Source organism: Podarcis raffonei, chromosome 1, assembly GCF_027172205.1.
Source record: "Podarcis raffonei isolate rPodRaf1 chromosome 1, rPodRaf1.pri, whole genome shotgun sequence".
Taxonomy (NCBI): Eukaryota; Metazoa; Chordata; class Lepidosauria; order Squamata; family Lacertidae; genus Podarcis; species Podarcis raffonei.
This window is the reverse complement of record NC_070602.1, coordinates 10,356,130-10,381,022: the sequence shown is the minus strand read 5'-3', so window position 1 is coordinate 10,381,022 and position 24,893 is coordinate 10,356,130. Positions and strand designations below refer to the sequence as shown.

The following is a 24,893-nucleotide window of genomic DNA, read 5'->3' as shown; positions in this document are numbered from 1 at the left end:
GGGGCAACACGTCTCAAGATCACAGGGTGGCTTACAATATGAGAACACAGAAATGTATGGCATAATAACAAACGAAAAAAATAATCCTCCTCACACAGTTTAAAAGGCCATAAATTGATTAAGTAGCCTGTGCAGGAAAGAGCCGTTCTTGTGTCGGTGCCCTGAGGCATACAAAGAGGGGCCTCAGATAATGATAGCAAGGTCCGAGTTGATTCATATGGGGAGACAGTATCCCCCCCCCCAATTCTCTAACACACTAAATGTAAACTTTTACACATAGCTACCAGAAGTTTAGGGATGTGGGTGGCACTGTGGTCTAAATCACCGAGCCTCTTGGGCTTGCCAAACAGAAGGTCAGGGGCTCAAATCCCCGCGACGGGGTGATCTCCCGTTGCTCGGTCCCAGCTCCTGCCCACGTAGCAGTTTGAAAGCACATCAAAGTGCAAGTAGATAAATAGGTACCGCTCCGGCGGGAAGGTAAATGGCGTTTCTGTGCACTGCTCTGGTTTCACCAGAAGCAGCTTAGTCATGCTGGCCACATGACCCGGAAGCTGTTTGCAGACAAACGCTGGCTCCCTTGGCCTATAGAGCAATATGAGCGCACAATCCACGACTAGACCTAACAGTCAGGGGTCCCTTTACCTTTACCAGAAGTTTGGGAACCACTTCCTTGATCTACCAACTGGAGTGACTGCCTCACCCTTTCTCATAGGTAGGCGGACCCTGGCTGGTGGAAACCAAAGGAGGGGAGAGTGGCCTTGCATTCGAATCCTGCTAGTGGGCTTCCCCTGGACATGTGAAACTCTGCGAGAACAGGATGCTGGACTAGATGGGCTATTGGCAGGGTTGACTTATGTTCTTATGTCACCATTGTCATTGGATCCTGAATTTGCTCTGCTTTGCCCTCCTTTTGTAACTTGTACTGGGAGCTTGCGCAGCAAAGGGCTGTCTCTTCTTTTAAAAAGTTTAGGTGCCCTAATAAATAACACCACCACCTTCTGTTCTGTTATTATTGGATCTGACGCCTGGTTCAAATTAAACCCCGCCTAATGATCCTCCCGTTTCTTCCACCCTTTGCAATTTGCATCTTTCCATTTTCTTGCACTTAAAATAAATAGACACAGGGCTGCGCAATAAAATAATTCACGTCCTTAGGAAAAGCAGCACGACAGCTCCCCCTGGCGGCCACGCTACGCAGCAGCACGCCTCTCCCTTTGCTCGCGCTGTCCGCTCGCATCCTTCCCTCTCTTGCCTCCAAGGGGGTGGGTCGTTGCACTACATTGACGCTACGCAAACTACACTTCCGGCTCGCCATCGAATATGTGGGGCAGAGTCAAGTCAGAACAAAAAGATAGGATCGGGGACGCCTGGCTGGATCTGGACTGGTCAAAGAAGCGATTCAGTTAAACGCGTTGTAAACTCAGGCAGGGAAATCCGGTAGGGAAAGACGGGACTCCACAGCGCCATCTGGTGTCACAGTGTCATATCGCAGATACAACGCATATAAAACACTTTCTCTTTACCAATCTAGCTCAGAAACGGAGCAAAAGCAAGTTACAAATAAAAGCGCAGGAGTTGCCGTGCTGCTGATATCACACATGGACGTCGGTGAGCAAATTCTATGCATTTCCACTCTTGCGCCCCTCAAATGGCGGCGTTTTGTTGTAACCCGGAAGTACTGACCGTCCGCTGCGCTTGCCTTTCTTAACTCAATAGCCGGCGTGGACGCGGTATTCGGAAAGCCACGCCCTCGCTGCTGCCTTGACCAATAATATTAGCGCAGGAGTCCGTTGTCATCGTTGCGTCGTGAGCAGCCGGCCAATGGGGCTGCGCTGAGCGGAGGCAGCTGCTGGAGCAGGAAGGAAAAGTGGAGCACGCGGGGGAGGGAGACGCTTCTTCTTTAACCCGCCTGCGCCAGGTAATACACGTGTCTTTCCGTTTGGTACGTGTGAATTGTGCGTGTCTTGTTTATTGCTTGTTTGTTCCCCATAATTCCCCCCCTTTTTTCATTTGTAAATTACATTATTTATTGAAGTTGGGTTAGTAAAATAAAGTTATATACTCCCTGCTCAGTTAGATAATTTTGCGTTATGAATTTCCAGAAATTCCTGGGCCGCCCTTGCAGGTTCCTTCATGACCAGCATTATTATTACTCCTTTTTTGTTTTGCTTTTTTAAAAAAAAAATTCTCACAACGGTATCTCTAAATCGATCCCTTTCTGAAATTACTTCGGTGGTGTGGGAAGTCGGGTCTTGGCTTGTGCACGTGTGAAAAGGACTAGGCAGTTGGTTTTGTTGTTCCCCATGTGTGCATGGGGGGAGCGGGCTCAGTTGTCCTTACTGCTCCCCCAAACTATTAATTATCAGATTACCAGGTTTCATTTTTTTAGAAAGTAATGTTCTCGTTTTAGTAGAACTTTTTTTCTTTTGAAATGTTTTAGATTTTTGTTGTTGTTGTTAACTTTGCTGCATTAAATGTGCATTTAATTCCCTGTTAATTATGTTGCTTTGAACTTAGACTTTCTATTTGACGTTCTTCAGTAAGTTTTTATTCTGGCTTGTCTTATTTGATGTTTCAATGTGTTGTAAAGTGTGCTGACGTTTTCTCTTAAAAATATAAAGCAGCATGGCAGAGACAAGAATAATAATAATAATAATGCGAAATATGAAAAATGTACAGGCGCTATTCTCCTCTTTCTGTGTGTATCAGAAATTATCCTGGTCCCCCACTTTACTTTGCTCCTACCCCTTGGGAAAAATACCTGAAAATTCCCGTGTATTTTTAAATAATTTTACATATATAGATTTTTTATTTTTATAATTTAGCTATATACTGTTTTCCCCACCTCTCTCTCTCATCTGTAAGACTCCCTGCTCCGATTGTCTCAGCTACTGCTGTTCCCCTACAACCCCAGTGGTGTGAGTAGCAGCTTGTGTGAAATTGCAGACTGCAAAAGTGGTGATTGAAGGTGTCCTAAGATGTATTGAGGGATGCGGGTGGCACTGTGGGTTAAACCACAGAGCCTAGGACTTGCCGATCAGAAGGTCAGCGGTTCGAATCCCCGTGATGGGGTGAGCTCTCGTTGCTCGGTCCCTGCTCCTGCCAACCTAGCAGTTCAAAAGCACGTTAAAGTGCAAATAGATAAATAGGTACTGCTCCGGTGGGAAGGTAAACGGCGTTTCTGTGTGCTGCTCTGGTTTGCCAGAAGCGGCTTAGTCATGCTGGCCACATGACCCGAAAGCTGTACGCCAGCTCCCTTGGCCTATAGAGCGAGATGAGCTCTAGACCAGAGTCGGCCACGACTGGACCTAATGGTCAGGGGTCCCTTTACCTTTAAGATGTATTGAATTCATTCAGGTGCACACACGTTCATGGCACATGCGATTTGCAGTATCTCCCTACGTGGCCACAGTTGCCATGTAGAGAAAGCCTATCTGGGCCCCGCATTCCACAGTCAAGAGTGTCACCACTAAGAAGGCCCTCTCCTTGGTGGCTGCCTATCTTGCTTAAATTGGCTACAGCACCTGAATCTGAGCCTGTGAAGAGACTCTCAAGATTTGGGTAGGTATATACGGTTTCCAGCAACTGGTTTTAAAAAGCATTGCTGCCTCTAACAGAGAAGTCACTTTACCTCTCCTGATAAGTGAACTTAATTAACATACTTTACAGGGTTTTCAGGAGCACAGCATAGAGAGCTTTGTGCACTTAAAACTTTCTATGAATGATTAAAAATACATATAGTGGTGCCATTTCTCCCAAAACTCTTCAGCCAGATCTGTTGCTTCCTAACTGTTTCATTCTGCTCTTATCACCCAGATCTATGTCTGTGGTGACACGTCTTAAGACTGGTAAGAGATTGTTATATGTTTAAGTAAAATCACGTATATTTGGAACACCATGAGAAAAGCTTGCAAACACCCCGTTCCTGCCATGTTCTGTCCCTTTTTGTGACATTGTTGGGTCATTCGTGGGTTTGGTGAAATGCACATATCGAATGCGTATAAATGGGGCTTACTGCAGTGACTGCTTATCCAAAATTAAGCATTATCATTTCTATATAGGGTCACAAAGGACACACAAGATACACATTTTTGCTTAAGCAAGTATTTTATAATTTATATCTTTTCCTTTTGGTCAATTTTGTTGCCTCCCACTTGGTTTGGGGTTGTATTTCAAGTGTGTTGACCATTACAGCCTTAACTGATCTGGGGATATCTCAGGAATCGTACACACAAGCTCAAGTTTTTTACTTAGTTATTGAGGCTCTCCTTATTGCATTGCCGACAGAAAAAGTTGAAGGCCTTTTTTCAGCAGAGGGAATCTTTATCTGTGGCGGTGCTTAAATAAAGGAATAATCTCCCAAGAGAGATTCATTTGATTGTGCCCCACTCTCTTTTTTTACTTGTTTCTAAACAGGCTTTTATGTATTTTCCCAGTCAGAGCCCTTGTTAGTTATCTAGGGCTGTACAAAACGTCATTCATCTGCTAGTGCAAGACCTCCTGCGCTAGCGGGGTAAAGGTAAAGGTACCCCTGCCCGTACGGGCCAGTCTTGACAGACTCTGGGGTTGTGCGCCCATCTCACTCAAGAGGCCGGGGGCCAGCGCTGTCCGGAGACACTTCCGGGTCACGTGGCCAGCGTGACAAAGCTGCATCTGGCGAGCCAGCGCAGCACACGGAAACGCCGTTTACCTTCCCGCCAGTAAGCGGTCCCTATTTATCTACTTGCACCTGGGGGTGCTTTTGAACTGCTAGGTTGGCAGGCGCTGGGACCGAGCAACGGGAGCACACCCCGCCGCGGGGATTCGAACCGCCGACCATGCGATCGGCAAGCCCTAGGCGCTGAGGCTTTTACCCACAGCGCCACCCGCGTCCCATGCGCTAGCGGGATAGGTGAGTTTTAATATTGCACAGCCAACGAACCCAGTGTAACAGTTGTACCAGCAGAAGCGTGCTGTGTAACCGATTGCACGGTCTTGTGTGCACCAAAGTTCACAGCAACGTTCCCCAGTGCAGAACGTTTTGCCAGTGGAACAAGCATGCTGTATTTGAACATAGTGCTACATTGGATATCACCCTTAGTCTGCCTTTGCCGCTTCCTTTCTTAGGATTCTGTTTTCGCTGTTGTTTTTGTTTATCTAGCTTCATCATTGTGACCGCTTTTAAATTTTGCTTGGTACTTTTTGTTGCTGGTGTTAGAGACCTGGAGGTGCAGAGCGGTGGCTTAAAATGTCCGAGCTGTGAATCGGGAAGTCCCTGGTCTGAATCACACCTCTGCCAGGAACTCATTAGGTGGCCTTTGGGCAAGCCCCTGTCTCTCGGCCTCAGTCTGCCCATCAGAAGTATGGGGGTAATAATACTTACCTTGTAGGGACATAAGAATTGTGACTAGATAGTGCATGCAGAGTGCTTTGGATAGAAAAACAGAATTGTAGAATTGTTGGAAGGGACCCTACGGGTCATCTTCCAACCTCCTGCAATTTAGCCAGGTTATTTTTCAGCAGACTATTCCATCCCCACCCCAGTCATCCTTTTTTCTTCTCCTACGGTCACTTAACATTTCAGGACTACAAATCATTTTCAGTCCTCATTGGGCTTCTTGCCACCTTATGTTTGTTTTTGTTTTAAAAATGGGTGGTTTCATTTTGCACTTCTGTAACCCTTGGAAGTGAGAGCTGGACCATAAAGAAGGCTGATCGCCGAAGAATTGATGCTTTTGAATTATGGAGCTGGAGGAGACTCTTGAGAGTCCCATGGACTGCAAGAAGATCAAACCTCTCCATTCTGAAGGAAATCAGCCCTGAGTGCTCACTAGAAGGACAGATCCTGAAGCTGAGGCTCCAGTACTTTGGCCACCTCATGAGAAGAGAAGACTCCCTGGAAAAGACCCTGATGTTGGGAAAGATGGAGGGCACAAGGAGAAGGGGACGACAGAGGACGAGATGGTGGGACAGTGTTCTCGAAGCTACAAACATGAGTTTGACCAAACTGCGGGAGGCAGTGGAAGACAGGAGCTGGCATGCTCTGGTCCATGGGGTCACGAAGAGTCGGACACGAATAAACTACTAAACAACAACAACCTTTGGGTTTACTTCCCTTCACGCCTCCCAAGTATGCTGATGCCTCTCTCTTGATTTGCAGAGTCCCTATTTGAACTCCAAGCTGGTCAGCGCTCAGCACCTGCATTCATTATCAGAACAATTTATATTTTCATTCGTGAGTCGCTCTGAGTTTGAATTCAGCCTACAAAGGCAGGCCTGCGGTTAATGATACATTTGGTCTTAGCTATCCTTTGGGCTGGAAGCTGTTTCTGGGCACAGGTCTGTTCTTCGAAGGCATAAAGATCTTCCTTTCCCCCAAGACAGATTCCAGAGGTGCCGAGCAAATTGGCTGCCAATTGCGTTGCTTCTTCAGGTCCTATTGCCTTGGAAACCTGGCTTCTAAAATAACACATGTGCATTAGTGTGGGAATCGCGAGAGAGATGGAAGGCCCAGCCAGAGAAATAATTAAATGCAGAAAATGAGTCACACTCAAGACTTATTTTTAAATAAGAATTGTTTTCTTGTTCTGGAGTTTGCTTTGAGCTGTTGCTTCCAACCTTGGGACTGTTTTATCTGTTGTTTTGGTGGCTCTTTCTTTGAAACAGTCCAGTGCTGAAATGCTCAGCGCCTGCATTTTTGCAAAGCACTTAGAAGCTTCAAACTATTCTTTTCTGTAGTCAGGATATTCAGGCTTCCGTTCCGGGCTACCATGGAAAAGCAGCGGCCTATTCTGCTGAATGCATGGCTTAGGTCAAAGGTGGGGGAAACTCTAGCCTGCAGGCCAAAGGTGGTCTGCCAAGACCTCTTGATTCATCCCTGAGGCTGTTTTGAAGAAGCCAGGCCCTCTGCCCTTCATGACATCCAAGTGTGGGTGGGTGTAGAATTCTATCCGTTACATTTTATCTGCACAATCAGAATGAATTTCAGGAACCAAAACGCTTTCACTGTGCAGCCTGAGCCGGAGAGGTGAACAGTGTTAGAGCTAATTGTTGCGGCTTGTCTTTACTTAGCCCACCCCAGTGTCCTACTCACAGCTGTGAAGATTAGTCTGACGTTATGAATGTTCTGTGTCAACATTAAGAAAAAGAGGCAGGAATTGGCCAGATATCTTTGTGGACTTTTCTTCCTTAAGTTCTCAAAGTTCTTAACCTAGTTCAAGGTTGTCATCTGAACTTGTTGTTGTTTAGTCGTTTAGTCGTGTCCGACTCTTCGTGACCCCATGGACCAGAGCACGCCAGGCACTCCTGTCTTCCACTGCCTCCCGCAGTTTGGTCAAACTCATGCTGGTAGCTTCGAGAACACTGTCCAACCATCTCGTCCTCTGCCGTCCCCTTCTCCTTGTGCCCTCCATCTTTCCCAACATCAGGGTCTTTTCCAGGGAGACTTCTCTTCTCATGAGGGCTGATTTCCTTCAGAATGGAGAGGTTTGATCTTCTTGCAGTCCGTGGGACTCTCCAGAGTCTCCTCCAGCACCATAATTCAAAAACATCAATTCTTCAGTGATCAGCCTTCTTTATGGTCCAGCTCTCACTTCCATATATCACTACTGGGAAAACCATGGCTTTAACTATATGGGCCTTTGTTGGCAAGGTGGTGTCTCTGCTTTTTAAGATGCTGTCTAGGTTTGTCATTGCTTTTCTCCCAAGAAGCAGGCGTCTTTTAATTTCGTGGCTGCTGTCACCATCTGCAGTGATCATGGAGCCCAAGAAAGTAAAATCTCTCACTGCCTCCATTTCTTCCCCTTCTATTTGCCAGGAGGTGATGGGACCAGTGGCCAGCCAGATGCTTAACGGATAACCAATCACAACCAGTCCATCATTTGAAAAATAAGACTTTAGAGCCGTCTTGCCCCCAAATGGCGACTAGATATTCCGTTTTGATGACTGCAGCCCTGGTTTAAGGTGCCATTTGGCGTCTAGCTTATATATCCAAGTTTCTAATGCTGCTCTGCACCCATGGCATGCTCTGAGCTTGGGGTGCCTGTTGTGGACAGAAGCAAATGAAGGTGACTTCCTTCCCTACATCCTTGAGCTGCCTCTGTCCTCCTTTCTGGGCTAAAAGCATCCTTCAGAGGCAGAGCAAGCTGACATGCCTTGTTCTACCCCCTCTAGATGCAATGGCTTGTCTCTGTACCTGGAGATGGGCTGTAGCTTAGGGGTAGAACATCTGCTTTGCATGCAGAAGGACCTAGCTTTGATTCCCAGCACCTCCAGTTAGGGGGACGGGACGGAAATCCCTGTCTCAAACTCATGCTTCTCAACATGGTAGGCAACACTGAACTTGGTGAACTAATGGCTTGACTTTGCACCGGGTTCCCGTGCTCCTCTGCAATACATGGGTGTCATTAGTAGGTTGGGAGAGCCCTTAAGGACTAGAAACTTGGAAATGACGCGCCAAAAATAGTGAGATGCCCAGGGCAGACTCTAAAAAGCCAGGACTTTTGGTAGCAGTAGAAACAGGGAAGAGGCTTTTTTTCAAGCAGCAGTTCTGAGCCACCTGATGGCGAGGGAGGGTGAGAGACAGCAGGAGAAAGCAAAGAGATTGTGTGGTCTTGGTGCTTCGATGCAGGCAGACGCAAGCCTTGCTTGGCATAGATATGACGACAACACTGCTTTGCGTGGAGTTTGCTTTCCAGTGGTTACCTGCCGCAGCGGCCTTGCTCTCAGGAGACAGCAACCATTGTGAAAACCACATCGTTGCCAAAAGATTCTCTGGGAGGTAGAAGAATGTAATTCATGAATCACCAGTCTATTTTTGAAAACCTTGTAGGATTTAAATGACTCACGGATCTCTCTTTAGCCTAAGAAATGCTGTTTATAACTTGTGTGTCAATGACTGAACATCTATAACTATATTCCAGTAGCATTAAAAGTTATGCGGGCCAATATTTCAAGCCTGCCATGGAAGGTTTTATAGTCCCGTATCACCTCCAATATACTCTTGGAGAAAATGGTGTTTCAAATACTACTTTGCGATCAGTACCGGTAATTCAATATTGAGTTCCAGTTAATTCTTCTAGTCACCTGGTACAACATTTCGAGGTCTTCACCCTGGTGCATCATCTTCTCCCTGTAAACCGTGGTTTGCAAACTGGAAGCTAAGCTTTGCATCTCTTTGGAGCAAATTTTACCTCCCAACCACGGTTTCACATGTCATGTCCATCCATACAAACCATAGTTTCTTTGAAATGATGGCTTGAAGCAGTTTAGCAAACCATGTTTGTTAGGACAGTTTGGAGGCAAGGCTAGGGGGAGGATAGTTTATTTATTTATTTCATAGTGACTTCAGGAGAGGCAACAGAGTGGAAGGGGATGTGCCCTCTCCAAGACAAGAGACCTGGCCATGGTTTGACAGACCAGCTTGGCTTCTCTACCATGGTGGGAGTTCAGCTGGGCTGTGGTGAGAGAGACAAGCTGATGGTCCTAGCCCCAAACTTGGGTGGAAGTCTGGAAGTTGGTTGTGGATCTCTGCAAGACGCAAGCAGAGAGCTAGAGCAAACCTCTGCCGCCCCTCTTTGGCTTCAGTGAGTGCATGGGGGCTTGTTTCTGTCCCTTCCAGGTCACTGTTGCTCCAGGCTGGAGAAAGAAAACAAGGAGGCTGTTTCAGGGAAATAATAATAATAATAATAATAATAATAAGAAGAAGAAGAAGAAGAAGAGCCAGTGTGGTGTAGTGGTTAAGAGCGGTAGTCTCCTAATCTGGGGAACCAGGTTCTCGTCTCCGCTCCTCCACTTGCAGCTGCTGGGTGACCTTGGGCCAGTCACACTTCTCTGAAGTCTCTCAGCCCCACTCACCTCACAGAGTGTTTGTTGTGGGGGAGGAAGGGAAAGGAGAATGTTAGCTGCTTTGAGACTCCTTCAGATAGTGATAAAGCGGGATATCAAATCCAAAAAAAATATAATAATAATAATAATAATAATTTATTTCTACCCCGCCCTCCCCAGCCAAGACCGGGCTCAGGGCGGCTAACACCAGGTATAAAAACAATTAATTAAAATACAACTTAAAAGCAAGATTAACATTAAAATGCAGCCTCATTACAACATTAAAATGCAGCCTCATTTTAGTAGAAACTCAAATCAAAAACTTTTTGGGGATGAAAACGTCAAATCTTCACCAAGGCCAACTATCCAGACTGGTCCTATGTAAGCCAGAAAAAAGCCAGGGAAGTCCCCAAATAGGGGTTCCATCACAGAAGGAGAAAGGAAAAAGGAAAGAGGGGGAGGGGAGGGGATCAAGTTGATTCCAAGCCAAAGGCCAGGCGGAAAAACTCTGTTTCAGGGACGTAGCATGAGATCAGGGACAAGCAGGGGCATGTGCTGGCGCAGACAAACCTTTTGTTGGTCACTAAGGCAACCCCCAATTTGTTGACCTCTGAACATGGCTCTGTCCGTGGCAGAGAGATGCTTTGGTCCCACGGTTGGGTGCTGCATGTGCCTTCCTTAATCTTGTGATGGATGACCTTTGAGTTCCCTCCTGATTCGATGATAGTCTGATTGAAACAAAGGGGGAAAGCAGAGGGATGTGTGAAAAGCAGTATTTAAGCCAGTATTGTTGGACTACAACTCCCATCATCCATGCCCATTGGCCATGCTGGGTGGGGGCAGTTGGGAATCACGGTCCAACCACAGCGGGAGAGCAGCTGGTTTCGCTGCCCATGATTTATGGGATAGAGGTTGCTGAAGCGAGGTGCTCAACTCAACGGTCGGGCATTGGGCCAAAGGAACAGGACCCAGAGTTGGGACTCTGGGTGCAGTTTACCCTGCCCTGTGTGGTCTGAGGACTAAACATGAGTCCTGAGCCATTAACCCTTAATAATAATAATAATAATTAATAATAATAATAATAATAATAATAATAATAATTTATTATTTATACCCCACCCATCTGGCTGAGTTTCCCCAGCCACTCTGGGCGGCTCCCAATCGAGTGTTAAAAACAATACAGCATTAAATATTAAAAACTTCCCTAAACAGGGCTGCCTTCAGGTGTCTTTTAAAGATTGGATAACTGCTTATTTCCTTGACCTCTGCTGGGAGGGCGTTCCACAGGGCAGGTGCCACTACCAAGAAGGCCCTCTGCTTGGTTCCCTGTAGCTTCACTTCTTGCAATGAGGGAACCGCTAGAAGGCCCTTGGCGCTGGATCTCAGTGTCTGGGCAGAACGATGGGGTTGGAGACACTCCTTCAGGTATACAGGACCGAGGCCGTTTAGGGCGTTAAAGGTAAGCACCAACACTTTGAATTGTGGACCACCGGGATTAAATTTACGGCATGTAATGCCTTAAGAGAGAATATTATGAAAATGATATATAGGTGGTACATGACCCCAGTCAAGCTTGCAAAAATCTATCATTTGCCCGATAATAAATGTTGGAAATGTAAGGAACATGAAGGTACATTCTTTCACCTTTGGTGGACGTGCCCTAGGATTAAGGCTTTCTGGGAAATGATATATAATGAATTGAAAAAGGTATTTAAATATACCTTCTTGAAGAAACCAGAGGCCTTTCTCTTGGGCATGTCCGGCCAAGTGGTGCCAAAGAAGGACAGAACTTTTTTTATGTATGCTACAACAGCAGCAAGAATACTCATCGCAAAGTATTGGAAGATGCAAGATCTACCCACTCTGGAAGAATGGCAGATGAAACTGATTGACTGTATGGGATTGGCAGAAATGACTAGCAGAATCCGTGACCAGGGAGAAGAGTCGGCAGAAGAAGATTGGAAAAAATTTAAGGACTACTTACAGAAATATTGTAAAATTAAGGAATGTTGAATGATGTTGGATTGAAATTGAGTGGTTTCTAGCTGTAATGATATAAAGGAATATGGAAGAAAAAAAGGGTTTGGATAGAAAATAAGGTGATATTATAAGCTGTAATGCTTTAAGTTAAGGATTTGCTGAACAAATAATTTGAAAGGGAATACAAGAAGGGGAGGTATGAGGAGGTCAGAGAAATATGTTATTGAAAAGCTTGTATCATGAACTATATGTCTTTTTTAATCTTTTTGTTTGTTTTTTGTTCGTATAAAAAATTGAAAATCTTAATAAATATCTTTTTTAAAAAAACAAAACACTTTGAATTGTGCTCGGAAACGTACTGGGAGCCAATGCAGATCTCTCTTTGCCACGTATTCTTTCCCTGACACAGCCACCCACTCCCTCTCTCATAACATCCAGAAACTGCATTTTGCCCAGAAAAACTTGATATATATGAAGGGTGGGGGGAATGCAGGCAAAAGGGGAGTCGAGCTATTAACAACCCTGGGATTAATCGCCTTGGAATTAATAGGTGAAAACAGCAGCCGCAGACTAGATCTTGCATTTGCAGGCTTCCCATCTGCCCTGGCAATGTCTGCAGCTGGCTGCCTCCCAGCTCTTAATTTCCCATTGTGCATGGAAGATCACGACTTCCCTACTTCTCCCATAAATGTGACCCAGTGGGTAGAAGGGGAGGGAGGGCCTTCTCCTGCCTCTATTGAAACTCTTCCCATCAAAGTCTCCCAGCAGCTTCCTCTTCCGAAGAGGAAGAGCCTCTGGCTACACCCTGGACTCTCTGCCTGGCTTGTTTGTTTAACCTTCAGCTGGGCATTCCTAACGAGAGGTAGGATTCCGCTTTCACCAGCTGACATTTTGCCGCATGTCCGCGGCGCGACTTAATGAGATGTGGCAGTCGACAAAAATACACCCTCGCCGGTTATTACCCCATTGTGTGGGATGCTGCCCTTTCCTCTGGAAGGCGGTGCCCTCCGACAGCAAGGACGTGTCAACATTGCCCCAGAAAATGTGGAAATGACTTTTTTTATTATTTTAAGAAACGTAAATGCAGATTTATACAATAGTACCCTGGAAGAACTCCAGATCTGTTCTCCTTTCAGATCTCCACAATGTCTCTTGAGGAAGTCCAGGGAAATGCTCCTCAGACGTCTGATGGCTTCATCACTTCTTTTTCTTCTGAATGGAAACTGGAGGAACATTTGGCTGGAGATGCCTTAGGGACGGGCAGATGGGGCTACCCACCTGTCAATCACCTGACATCACAGTGATGTCAGTTGGCTTGTCTTTGCCTGCGTGGTTTGCTAGTAGTCCATTATCTTTTATTGAGTGACGATGTTATGCTGATGATGATTTGGGTTGTATTGTGTTGCATTGTTTTTATTCTTAAGTGGGTCTTAAAGGTAAAGGTAAAGGGACCCCTGACCATTAGGTCCAGTCGTGGCCGACTCTGGGTTGCGGCACTCATCTCGCTTTACTGGCAGAGGGAGCTGGTGTATAGCTTCCGCGTCATGTGGCCAGCATGACTAAGCCACTTCTGGTGAACCAGAGCAGCGCATGGAAACGCCGTTTACCTTCCCGCTAGAGCAGTACCTATTTATCTACTTGCACTTTGACATGCTTTCGAACTGCTAGGTTGGCAAGAGCAGGGACCGAGCAACAGGAGCTCACCCCGTCGCGGGGATTCGAACTGCCAACCTTCTGATCGGCAAGTCCTAGGCTCTGTGGTTTAACCCACAGCGCCACCCTTGTCCCTTTCACCTGGGTCTTAGCAGTGTTTTAAAACTGGCCTTTAGGAGTATTTACTTCTACGCTGACTTGTAAACTAGGAATGGCCAATTTCACCTGGCCCATAAAGGCTCTGGATAATTGCATTCAGGCTCTGGTTAAAGTTTGCCCCAAACCTCAAGCATAAGGGGGAAAAATGAGAAATGGCATGCTTGAAAGTGTTGATGTCTACCTCTGTTGGATTTTGTTTGTAACGCCCTGTGCTATGCCTCAGAGGACATACTCCAAACCGTTGGAGGACACCAGCTTTATTATGGCACTTGAAAGGTCAGTTTCCAGAGCACAATGCTCCTTCCATCCCCAAAACCACTGTCAGGATAGTAAGAACAGCTCTCAATCATAAACACGCTATCTACCCTTGATTTAAGCCACTAGCGGAACCTTTCTTGTGCCGAAAAATGCTCTTGAAAGGATTAACAGTGGAGACCTTATTTAATTTGGTCTTATTTCTATTTTCCAGACCTCTACCTTCTTGAGGATGCAGTTTTAGTCGCAGTTGCTATGGAGAAGATCAAGGAGCAGTTTTCCAGTCTTCAAATAGCAAAACGGTGTGCGCTGGCTAAAGACCCCACTTATCTGTTGGACTTGGACATTTCAAGAGGCGGAGGGAGCCAGTTGGTGGCCGTTTCATGTTCCGATAAATCAATCAGGGTTTACAACAGAGAGACGCTCACTTTGCTGCGGGAATATAGCAGCCGTCCCGGGCTGCTCAGCGGCGTCCGATTCGCACACGCGTGTGAAAGTGTGTTGTTCTCCGCTTGCAGCGACGGAACAGTGAAATGCTGGGATACGCGCTTGGCGACCGCAGGGCCAATGCAGTTGTTCCGTGGCTCCCTTTCAAATGTCTTCATTAGCTTTGACGTAAGCTGCAACGACCTCATCGTCTGCGCTGGAACGGAAAAAGTGGGGGACGATGTGTTCATGGCCTTCTGGGATGCTCGCAGCTGTGCGAGTAGTGTAGCTTCCAGCAAAGAGCCTCTGGGCTTCTACTCGGAGACCCACAACGACGACATCACCAAAATTCGTTTTCACCCCATCAAACAGAACCTGGTAGTTTCTGGGTCAACCGACGGGCTGGTGAACGTGTTTGACATCAACAAGGACAGCGAAGAAGATGCGCTGGTTGCTACCTGCAACTCCGACTCGTCGGTCAGTTCCGTCGGGTGGTCCGGGAAAGATTACCAGCAGGTCTATTGCACGACGCACGACGAAGGGTTTTGTCGGTGGGATCTCGCCCAGCTGGAGACCGAGGAGCCAGTCACATTGCTGCATGTTCCAGACGCCCGAGAAGAAGGAAGTGGACAAAGCACCAAGGTGGACTACTTAATCGGTGGCTTGTACCATGAAACGATGGACAAGTTGGTTGTTGTTGGGGGGACATCAACAGGAAACATCTGCCTCCTAGACTGTGGGGTTGGTGGCCTGAGTTCTGTAGGAGTCCTTCAGGGGGGTCATTCTGCTCCCGTCCGCTCATTCTGCTGGAACGTGGCGGATGATTCTTTGCTGACCGGTGGAGAGGATGCGCAGTTGTTGCTATGGAAACCTGGAGCCGTGGGGAAAGCCTTTGGGAAGAAGACTTCTATGAAGACTGCTTCCTCTGTTCATCAGCGGCTGAGAGTTCACCAGCACGCTTTCAAGAGCAAGAAAAAACGGACGTCTTTGTAAAGAGGGGGCAGCGATGGGGAGTGAGGGGGCCTCTACCTGAAAGTGATTCCAGAAGGGTACCTGCCTTAGCCCGTTTCAGGGGGAAAACAAGTCCTGCAGCACCTTGAAGACTTAATTTATTATGGCATAATGTTTCGTGGACTAAGGTCTCCTTCATCACGCACGGAAGCTTATGCCATAATAAATTAGTTGGGTCTTTAGGGTGCTGCAGTTTTCCACTTGTAGAGAGTTGACCTTTTGAAAAGTTGCAACACTTTTTGGGGGGGAGTGAGTTCCTTGCAGGTATTTGATGTGTACAGCTCGACAGCCGTGGCCTTGTTTACTCGGAAAATATCCTCTCCGTGTCAGTGGGGACCCCAACTTCCAGCAAAGTTGGCACTGGATTGGTGCCTCGATAGGAGAAGCCTGCCAAGCAAATTAAAAGATATCGTTCTTTTGTCTGAAGCTGCTTATGACAGGCTTGTTCAAACATTTCTCTCTAGATCCCAACAGCCCAAATTATATTTTGCTATAGATGGAATTTTCTTAAAATGATGCCTGAAGTCACGGGGAGGGGAGGAAGAGGGAGTTAAGCCTACTAAAAGAGGCATAAGGGACAAACTGAGAATGGCAAGATTAGAAAGTTCCCTTCCGCACCCCCTCAGTTCTGTGAAACTTGATATTTGTCACACAAGGCCTCCTCTTCAATGTGTGAACACACACAGCATCTCTCTAATTTTGGGGTGGGGCTGGGGACTAGCCTGTGGCCTCCAATCATCCCTGACCATTTGCTGCAGCTAATGGATGTTGTAGTTCTTGCCTGCTTCCGATTTCATCCATTTTCTGCAGGTGGGAAGGGAACTGGTCTCTGTTTGGAAATATTACAAGTTGAATACATAGTTCCCATGATTTGGGGGTGCACACACCCAGTTCCTTATTTGTTATCAGAGGCCATTGTGCATTTATGAGCATTGTGCAAACATGACTGTTGTGACTGGAGACATTTATTGTGGATCTTGGAGTCTTACCAGTCATGGAAGCTTATGATTTTTGGTTGTTCAACCATTATTTTGAGGTCTTGGGGCATATTGGGTGATGCCCAACTAAATCTTACTGAAAAGAAGACCCACTGAAATTACTTAAGCCTGTTGATTTTACTGGATCTACTCTGATCATAGCTAATTCGCTTATTCCCTTTAGTTCCTCTTCTGAATGAGTTGTTTTTCGAACTTTGGTCCAGATGAGGAACTGAAAACTGGGAACTGCTAGCTAACTTTAGCACTGCATATCACATCAAGACAGAAGGTAGTTTGTTTCGATCTCTGCAAACTTTCAGTTCCCTGAAATCCATGGATATAAAAATGAAAGTCTGGAATCTGAAGCTATGGATCTTCAAAAACTGATTATTATTAAAGAAAATGTCTTACTTATTTTGTAAATGATACATGGATTCATGTGGCTGGTTTTGTAGGCACACCATTGCTTTGAAGTTGTTTACAATACCCAGATTTACTTAATACCACGATCTGTCAAGGCTGGAGACAGGCACTGATTGGGGTCTCTCGCCCACCCCAAGAGCTGGCACCAGTTTGAAACCAGAACTGTGCCTTGTATGTTTCTCCCCATCTCTTGGCAGTAAACAGGTGCTGCAGATTTTTTAAAAATATAGTTCCTTTTCTTTCTTGATTGATGCTGACAGTAAGAATAACAGATTAAGTCTAGATAATAAAAACTTCCTTTTGTTTACTACAGTGTGGGTGGTTTCTGTAACCAACTCTCCGATTTTTCCCGACTTGCAAAAGCTTAGTTTTCAAAAACGAAAGCAGCTTTGTACATTTTGTATTCCATAAATATACTAGGCAATATCCATCACAGTCATTCTGTTAGCACAAGGACCTGCAGCTGTGCAGTGAGTCTTTCCTTCTCTCTTTTCTCCCCATGCACCCCCCCAACAAAATATTAAAAATGCGATACAACCTCGACCATTTAAAACTTCCCTAAACATGGCAGCCTTCAGATGTCTTCTAAAAGTCAGATAGTTCTTTATTTCCTTAACATCTGACGGGAGGGCGTTCCACAGGGTGGGTGCCACCACTGAGAAGGCCCTCTCCCTGTTTCCCTGTAACCTCACTTCTCGCAGGGAGGGAACTGCCAGAAGGCCCTCGGAGCTGGACCTCAGTGTCCGGGCTGGCACCATGGAGGTGGAGATGCTCCTTTGGGTATAAAAGGCCAAGGCTGTTTAGGGCTTTAAAGGTCAAAGCTAGTGCCTGCCAACATCAAGAATACTCAGCTAGGTAGAACAGAGATCTTGATTCGTGCTTTTCCATCGTCAGTACAGCAGTATCTTCTGCCTACAACATTTCAGGTTCTGGCTCCTACAATTGACCTCCGAAGATTCTGGGTTGGAGAATGTTCCTTCCAGGGTACAGACCCAGGTTTGGCTTCCTGCAGACTTGAACCAGCTCCAACCCCTCGGACAGAAATACTGCAACGCTTGTTGGCTATTGCTTGTGTCCCTGAACTTCTCTTTTATTTAAAGAAGATTGAAAAAGACGTGCAACCTAAAGTTACCTCCCTTTTGGGATCTGTAGATCGGCATGGTGGTGGGTGGGATGAACTGACATTTTCCTTTCTGTATCCATATGGCAATGCCGTCACAAAACCAGGCATGTGGATGGTTGTTCGCTGTGCGATGAACTTTGCTATTGCCGTACGTACAGCAGACACGATTTTGGCAGTTGTCAAGTGCATGGGGGCGTTGGAGTTCGTCGCTTGCTGGACCTCTTCAGGCAACTTCATCTGCTTGACTTGTCAGCTTTTAAGGGGCTTTGGCTTGGGCTCAGCATTTGAGGGATTCCACACGCCCCAAGTGTGGTGCATTTTGAGTGGGAAGACAAAGCATCACTTCTGGAAAATGGCCTTGTTTCGTCATCCTAGGCTTCATCAGTAGAACAGGCTCATATGTAATACAGTGGTACCTCGGGTTAAGTACTTAATTTGTTCCGGAGGTCCGTTCTTAACCTGAAACTGTTCTTAACCTGAAGCACCACTTTAGCTAATGGGGCCTCTTGCTGCTGCCACGCTGCCGGAGCACGATTTCTGTTCTCATCCTGAAGCAAAGTTCTTAACCTGAAGCACTATTTCTGGGTTAGCGGAGTCTGTAACCTGAAGCGTATGTAACCTGAAGCGTATGTAACCCGAGGTACCACTGTATTACAGGATAGTGGATCTTATAGCATAGTAGTGGTTGAAGCCTAGGATGGCGAAACAAGGCTAATATTCCGGAAATCCTCATCTTAGATTCTGTGAAAGGATTCTGTGGAACTGCAACAACCCTTCATGTGGATTATTGGACTCCATGAACAGACAGGTGGAATAGACACTTATACATGTATGGACCTTATGCATGAACTGACTAGAGAATGAACCGATCCACTGGGTCTTCTGCTTTTTTCATTGAACTTTATGAGACTAGCGTTGAAATCTACAATTTGATCAACGAATAGTATACTTTATTTATTCAAAAGCACAGCCGGTTGCGTCTTGTGTGTTTATATAAAGATCTGAGCTGGCATAGAAACTGGCTCCCCTAACCCCTAGGAATAAAATCAATTACAGAAGTTCTTGGATTTTATTTTATTATTTTTATTTTAGGTTATTTATATGAAACTTACTAGCCGCTTGCCACCCGAAGGTCTCCAAGTGACTCACAGCAAATAAAAATATACAGCTTGAACCCCCAACCCTGAGATTTAAGTGCCTCGCACTCTACTGACTGAGCTATCCCAGCTGCCATGGGGAATCATGTTAATATTTAATATCACAACCATGGAAAAGCAAAACAAAGAAAAGCGTTCCAGCCGCATAAACAGTGGCAAACAATATTAAAAATTCTTAAACAACAAAGAAGGCAATACTTTATTTTATGTTACTGCAATGAATTGAGGGAACCCTCAGAGCATGTACAGTGGTGCCTCGCAAGACGAAATTAATTCGTTCCGCGAGTCTCTTCGTCTTGCGATGTTGTTCGTCTTGCGAAGCACGGTCCGTCGCAACTGCGCCTCTTCAAGCGGCTTTAGGAAAAAAGCAAACAAACTCGCAAGACGTTTTCGTCTTGCGAAGCAAGCCCATAGGGAAAATCGTCTTGCGAAGCGATGCAAAAACGGAAAAACCCTTTCGTCTTGTGCGTTTTTCGTTTTGCGGGGCATTCGTCTTGCGGGGCACCACTGTATAGGGGGCATGCAGGGAATGGAAGCAGAAAAAGTTACACTAAAAGTTTTAGCTAAAAGTTACAGCTAAAAGTTGTGCTAGGGTAACTGGCTGAATCCTGCCCCTTGATGCCTTGCCTGCTGTTGAGAGGCTTAGCTTTCTTTGGCCTATAACAAGTCAGCCTTTGCCACAGTGGTCGGAGCCTGTCTGCTGCCTGCAGTGCTCTCTGTGTTTTGGGGAAGCCAATCTAGTGCCAAATTATTCATAGTAAGGCTCTGGTCTCTGATTAAAACTCTGCACGCTGTGCTTATCCAAGTAGGAAAGGGGGGGGGAACCCACTTCTGGAATAATCCCACAACCTGTGTGTCAAGGGGTTGTCGTCCATTTATGGAAGCATTAATTTGCTAGTCTATTTTTAAAGTTTCGGTCTGAGCATGCTGGGAAATCTGCGCCATGCCCAAACGATGCATCAGAGAAGCTGCAGGAAGGCCTTCCTAAAGCAACCAGTTGCATTATCAAAACATCGAAACCCGTGTTAATGGGATAACTTATCAAAACCCCCCAAAACTGGGTGGTCTTATATGGGACGGAACTCAAACCGTATGCAAAAGTTAAAGGGAATGAGGAAGGTTGAAGGTTGTCCCACCGCCACCCAAACGATACAGGCGTTCTGGTTGCTGCCGCAATGGTACCTCGGGTTACATACGCTTCAGGTTACAGACTCCACTAACCCAGAAATAGTGCTTCAGGTTAAGAACTTTGCTTCAGGATGAGAACAGAAATTGTGCTCCGGCGGCACGGCAGCAGCAGGAGGCCCCATTAGCTAAAGTGGTGCTTCAGGTTAAGAACAGTTTCAGGTTAAATACGGACCTCCAGAACGAATTAAGTACTTAACCCGAGGTACCACTGTATTCCCAGTAGTTAGAGCAGGGGTAGTCAACCTTTTTATACCTACCGCCCACTAATGCATCTTTCTTGATGGTAAAATTTCCTTACCGCCCACCAGTGCTCGATGGAAGGTGGATTCAGCTTGTGCTGTGGAACCCCCTACCACCCACCTAGAAGCCTGAAACACCCACTAGTGGGCAGTAGGGACCAGATTGACAACCCCTGAGTTGGAGTAAGGCAATTTCATGTTCCTAGGAAAAGGCAGGTTGGTTCAGGTGTGATGAAGAAGAGGTGTTACATTGAATGGAGCTTGGCTGCAGCAGGGTGCCTGGCTCTGCCCAATTGTTTTCTCAGCTGACCTCTGGAGTATGCAGCATTCTCAATTGCATGTGCAAGCAACCAATTTTCTTTTGGGAGGCTGAGTGTCCACATTTGTGCACTTTCATCCTCCTATCTTGTGAACACACTTTTATAGGTTTCCCTTTACGAAATGATTGCTTGTATACCTGTCACTGCTCACCTGTCGGGGCTCTCATTCTCATAGTACAGAATCCAGTAGATCCTGTATTTGCATGGCGTATGGGAGCATTTCTCTTCCTTGCGCAAACCTTGATCACTCCAGTCTCTTGCAGCACAGCAACCCGCCACGTTGCAGGTTTGCGAATCAGCAGTGTATGGATGAGCCTCTTTAATGAGCACATTACTTTAACATTAATGGGATGTTTAAAAACAAAATAAACCCCAGGCTCCTGGGAACGTCTCCTCAGGCTACCAGCAATATTACTATTGGTCTTGATTACAGAAGGACTAGATATGCAAGGAATATTGAAGCGGCAACTTCCCTTTAAGCCAGGTAGAGAACAGGATGTGGCTGGCAGACTCCATGCCAGGCCATGCCGACTGCTGGGCCCGCCCACCTGTCAATCTCCTGTGACGTCACCATGCTATCAGGTGACCCGACTTCAAAGGAAAGGATTGGGAGGGCAACAGAATAAGGCGCCAAATTCAAAAAGCACCGTCTTTCTGAAGCAGAGAATTGGGAAGACACTTAAAAGTGCATTCCTGCTTTTTCTCCACATTTAGTTTACGTTTAAAGCCATGGCTGGACGTTTCTGGCTCCTGACGTCTTAGATGACATCAGGCATGGGAAAGGTGGAGCACATCATACATGCAGGAAGGTAGGCTGGAGGTTCCTTCAAGCAATAGAACACATCCTTTAAGTTGATTTTACTAATTGGGAAGTAGAGAAAACAACATGGGTGAAATAGATGCCATTTAATGATGGGTATCAGAAATCTGTGAATCTGTCTACGGCCATACTACCCTGAACACGCCCGATCTCGTCTGATCTCGGAAGCTAAGCAGGGTCAGGCCTGGTTAGTACTTGGATGGGAGACCGCCTGGGAATACCAGGTGCTGTAGGCTTGGGGACGCGGGTGGCGCTGTGGGTTAAAGCCTCAGCGCCTAGGACTTGCTGATCGAAAGGTTGGCGGTTCGAATCCCTGTGGCGGGGTGCGCTCCCGTCGCTCGGTCCCAGCGCCTGCCAACCTAGCAGTTCGAAAGCACCCTCGGGTGCAAGTAGATAAATAGGGACCGCTTACTAGCGGGAAGGTAAACGGCGTTTCCGTGCGCTGCTCTGGTTCGCCAGATGCAGCTTGTCACGCTGGCCACGTGACCCGGAAGTGTCTCCGGACAGCGCTGGCTCCTGGCCTATAGAGTGAGATGAGCGCACAACCCTAGAGTCTGTCAAGACTGGCCCATACGGGCAGGGGTACCTTTACCTTTACCTTTTATCAGAAATCTGTGAATCTAGCAGTCCGAGGAGACCCTAAGCCCCATTCTTTTCCTTCATGCAGCTGTTTAAAGAGGAGGACATTGTATTGCGAGATTTGTTATTGAGAGTATTTGGGTACAGTTTTCACCCAGAGCTAGCCAACATATATCGTTTTCCTAAGGTTTTGCCCTCATCAGCGCAGAACACAATAACTCCGCTTTTCAGAAAACTGAGTCATGCCTGTGGAAAGGGATACACGTGGTTTTCATCTCTTTGCTGTTTTAATCAGCCTGGAGCAATGCCTCTCGTGCATCATTCGCAGCAACAGATTCCCATTTTGCCAGAGACACCCCCACAATAGCCAGCCTCTTTTGATTGGGACTGCTTCCTACCTCCCTGCGACAATGACATCTGTCTTTAGGTTGTTTCCCAAAATGCTGGCCCTGCCCTGCTGCAGGGTGTAGCTCAGACAGCACCATGAAGGCAGGAGGGTTGGGGGGTGGGAATAAGATGAAAGCAGGAATCGGTGTCTGGATGGTGCAGCAAGACTTTTTTAAAAAAGGAAGGGATGGTCCTTGCTGGGGTGTGTGTGTGTGCGCGCGCGCATGCACGCTACTTGGGCTCCACTCCAACAAAATGTCATGGGCTGGTACTGAGGCTGGCACACATCATCAGATCTCTGGCAATTTCTTCCACCTGAAGACAGGTTATTCTCCAGTAAAGCATTTCCAGGATTGTTGGGGAAGACTTGGGTGGGTCAGATCTAGCTGGCTGGCTTAGCATTGCCTAAAATGTAAAGGTAAAGGGACCCCTGACCATTAGGTCCAGTCGTGACTGACTCTGGGGTTGCGGCGCTCATCTCGCTCTATGGGCCGAGGGAGCTGGTGTTTGTCCGCAGACAGCTTCCAGGTCATGTGGCCAGCATGACTAAGCTGCTTCTGGCAAACCAGAGCAGTGCACAGAAACGCTGTTTACCTTCCCGCCGGAGCAGTACCTATTTATCTACTTGCACTTTGACATGCTTTCGAACTGCTAGGTTGGCAGGAGCTGGGACCGAGCAACGGGAGCTCACCCCATTGCGGGGATTTGAACCGCCGACCTTCTGATCAGCAAGTCCTAGGCTCTGTGGTTTAACCCACAGCGCCACCCGTGTCCCTTCGCATTGCCTAGTGCCAGCTAAATAAACGAGACAAAAGTTCAAAAGGGGGTGGTAGTGGTGGTAATAATTAAATCTATGTTCAGCAAATGAGGAAACGCTGAAACAGACCAGTTGTAAAAGCAAACGAAATGACCACCATCAATTATCCCTGCAGAGTGAGAAGAGGAAGCTCTTGGACTCAGGAACTCTTTACCATGGGTTTGTGAACGGCAGAAGATTTCCACTGCAGGAGCAACACCGAAGGACACCAGCCCTTTGATTCATTCTTTTGGGAGCAGTAAGAGCAAAGCTGATATCAGCTGGTGGTCCCTGGAAGAACTAACTTGCCCTGGGAGTTGGTTACTTAGGTGACAGTTTAATAAATAATAATAATAATAATAATAATAATAATAATAATGCTGCATTATTGATACCCCCCCAATTGCCTGGGTTTCCCCAGCCACTCTGGGCGGCTCCCAACAAAACAAAACAAAACATGCAGATATATAGTAGCACCCTTTGGAAGAAATGCTTCATGCCTCTTGGGAATGGCTATTTTGAACATCTTTTAAAAATTCATTATGTATCATTTCCCAGAAGCCTATCGTATTTATATATTTAGATTTTATATTTATTTTTATTGGCATTGCGAGAGATTAGAGAGTCCAGAGCATGGTTGTTTGTGTTTGCTTGGTTGCTGTGTGGTTTGTTTGCATGTGTGAAGGGGTGTGTGTGTTCTTTGCTCAGATAAGCCATATTTATTCATATTCTGTTGGGAGCGGGGAATAGGTCACTGTCTTGTTGTGCTGTATATGTGATATAGGGGAGCCACACCAGGATGAAGACATTCTCCTTTGTTTGTCCCTGTGCCAGTTAAAGTTGGTTAAATTCCCTAGTAGGGTAGATTCCCATACATTTTTGTACCGGGGGTCTATATTCACTCCTGATAGGTCTTTCCAGTGTCTAGTTCCAGTGTGTAGCTGCTGAGAGTGACTTATGAGCCATGTGATCCTTGAAACCAAATGTCCATCATCACACATGATGGGCACTCGAGTCACACCCCAAACAAGCCTTGCTGCTGCTTGTATACCACAAACCGGATATGATGTCACATGATAATTACAGTTACCTACCCTCCAGGGGACGCGGGTGGCACTGTGGGTTAAACCACAGAGCCTAGGACTTGCTGATCAGAAGGTCAGCGGTTCAAATCCCTGCAACAGAGGTGAGCTCCCGTTGCTTGGTCCCTGCTCCTGCCAACCTAGCAGTTCGAAAGCATGTCAAAGTACAAGTAGATAAATAGGTACCGCTCCAGCGGGAAGGTAAACGGCATTTCCGTGCGCTGCTCTGGTTCGCCAGAAGCGGCTTAGTCATGCTGGCCACACGACCCGGAAGCTGTACGCCGGCTCCCTCGGCCAATAAAGCGAGATGAGCGCCGCAACTCCAGAGTTGGTCACGACGGGACCTTATGGTCAGGGGTCCCTTTACCTTTACCTTACCCTCCAGCAATTCCCCGATGAAAATAGGGACATCCTATTCCACACCCTCCAACATTTCTTGGATGAAAATAGGGACATCCTAAAGAGAAGCAGTGCATTCCGGGATCAAATCAGAAACCGGGACGGACAGGTTCTG

At 46.6% G+C, this 24,893-nt stretch overlaps 2 protein-coding genes and 1 non-coding gene across 5 annotated transcripts in view; 2 read left to right on the top strand and 1 right to left on the bottom strand.

The window, feature by feature from the left end:
* Positions 1–1,808: 1,808 nt before the first annotated feature.
* Positions 1,809–16,995, top strand: WDR89 (WD repeat domain 89). 2 transcript variants are annotated; one of them, XM_053407189.1, is made up of 2 exons: positions 1,809–1,918; positions 14,066–16,995. In XM_053407189.1, exon 2 carries the CDS (start codon positions 14,107–14,109, stop codon positions 15,268–15,270), a length of 1,164 nt encoding a protein of 387 aa, XP_053263164.1. In that variant the 5' UTR covers positions 1,809–1,918; positions 14,066–14,106; the 3' UTR covers positions 15,271–16,995. The 2 variants fall into 2 exon arrangements, with proteins under 2 accessions (XP_053263164.1, XP_053263252.1); XM_053407277.1 differs by having other exon boundaries at positions 1,813–1,942.
* LOC128422828 (uncharacterized) overlaps positions 9,286–24,893 on the bottom strand; it is a 32,421-nt gene continuing 16,813 nt past the window's right edge. For both annotated transcript variants that reach the window (XR_008332619.1, XM_053407407.1), the window contains 2 exons: positions 10,375–10,532; positions 9,286–9,615 (listed from right to left, as the gene is read on the bottom strand). Coding sequence is in view for 1 of the 2 variants with exons in the window: in XM_053407407.1 (XP_053263382.1) it covers positions 9,600–9,615; positions 10,375–10,532 (174 nt within the window). In the remaining variant the exon portion in view is untranslated. The remainder of the gene's footprint in view (positions 9,616–10,374; positions 10,533–24,893) is intronic.
* LOC128403060 (5S ribosomal RNA) lies at positions 21,653–21,771 on the top strand. The gene has a single exon (XR_008327854.1). It is a non-coding gene; the product is annotated as a 5S ribosomal RNA (ribosomal RNA).

Excerpts from the sequence above, each read along its gene's own strand:
- WDR89 (XM_053407189.1), top strand. The coding sequence starts at position 14,107 with ATGGAGAAGATCAAGGAGCAGTTTTCCAGTCTTCAAATAGCAAAACGG.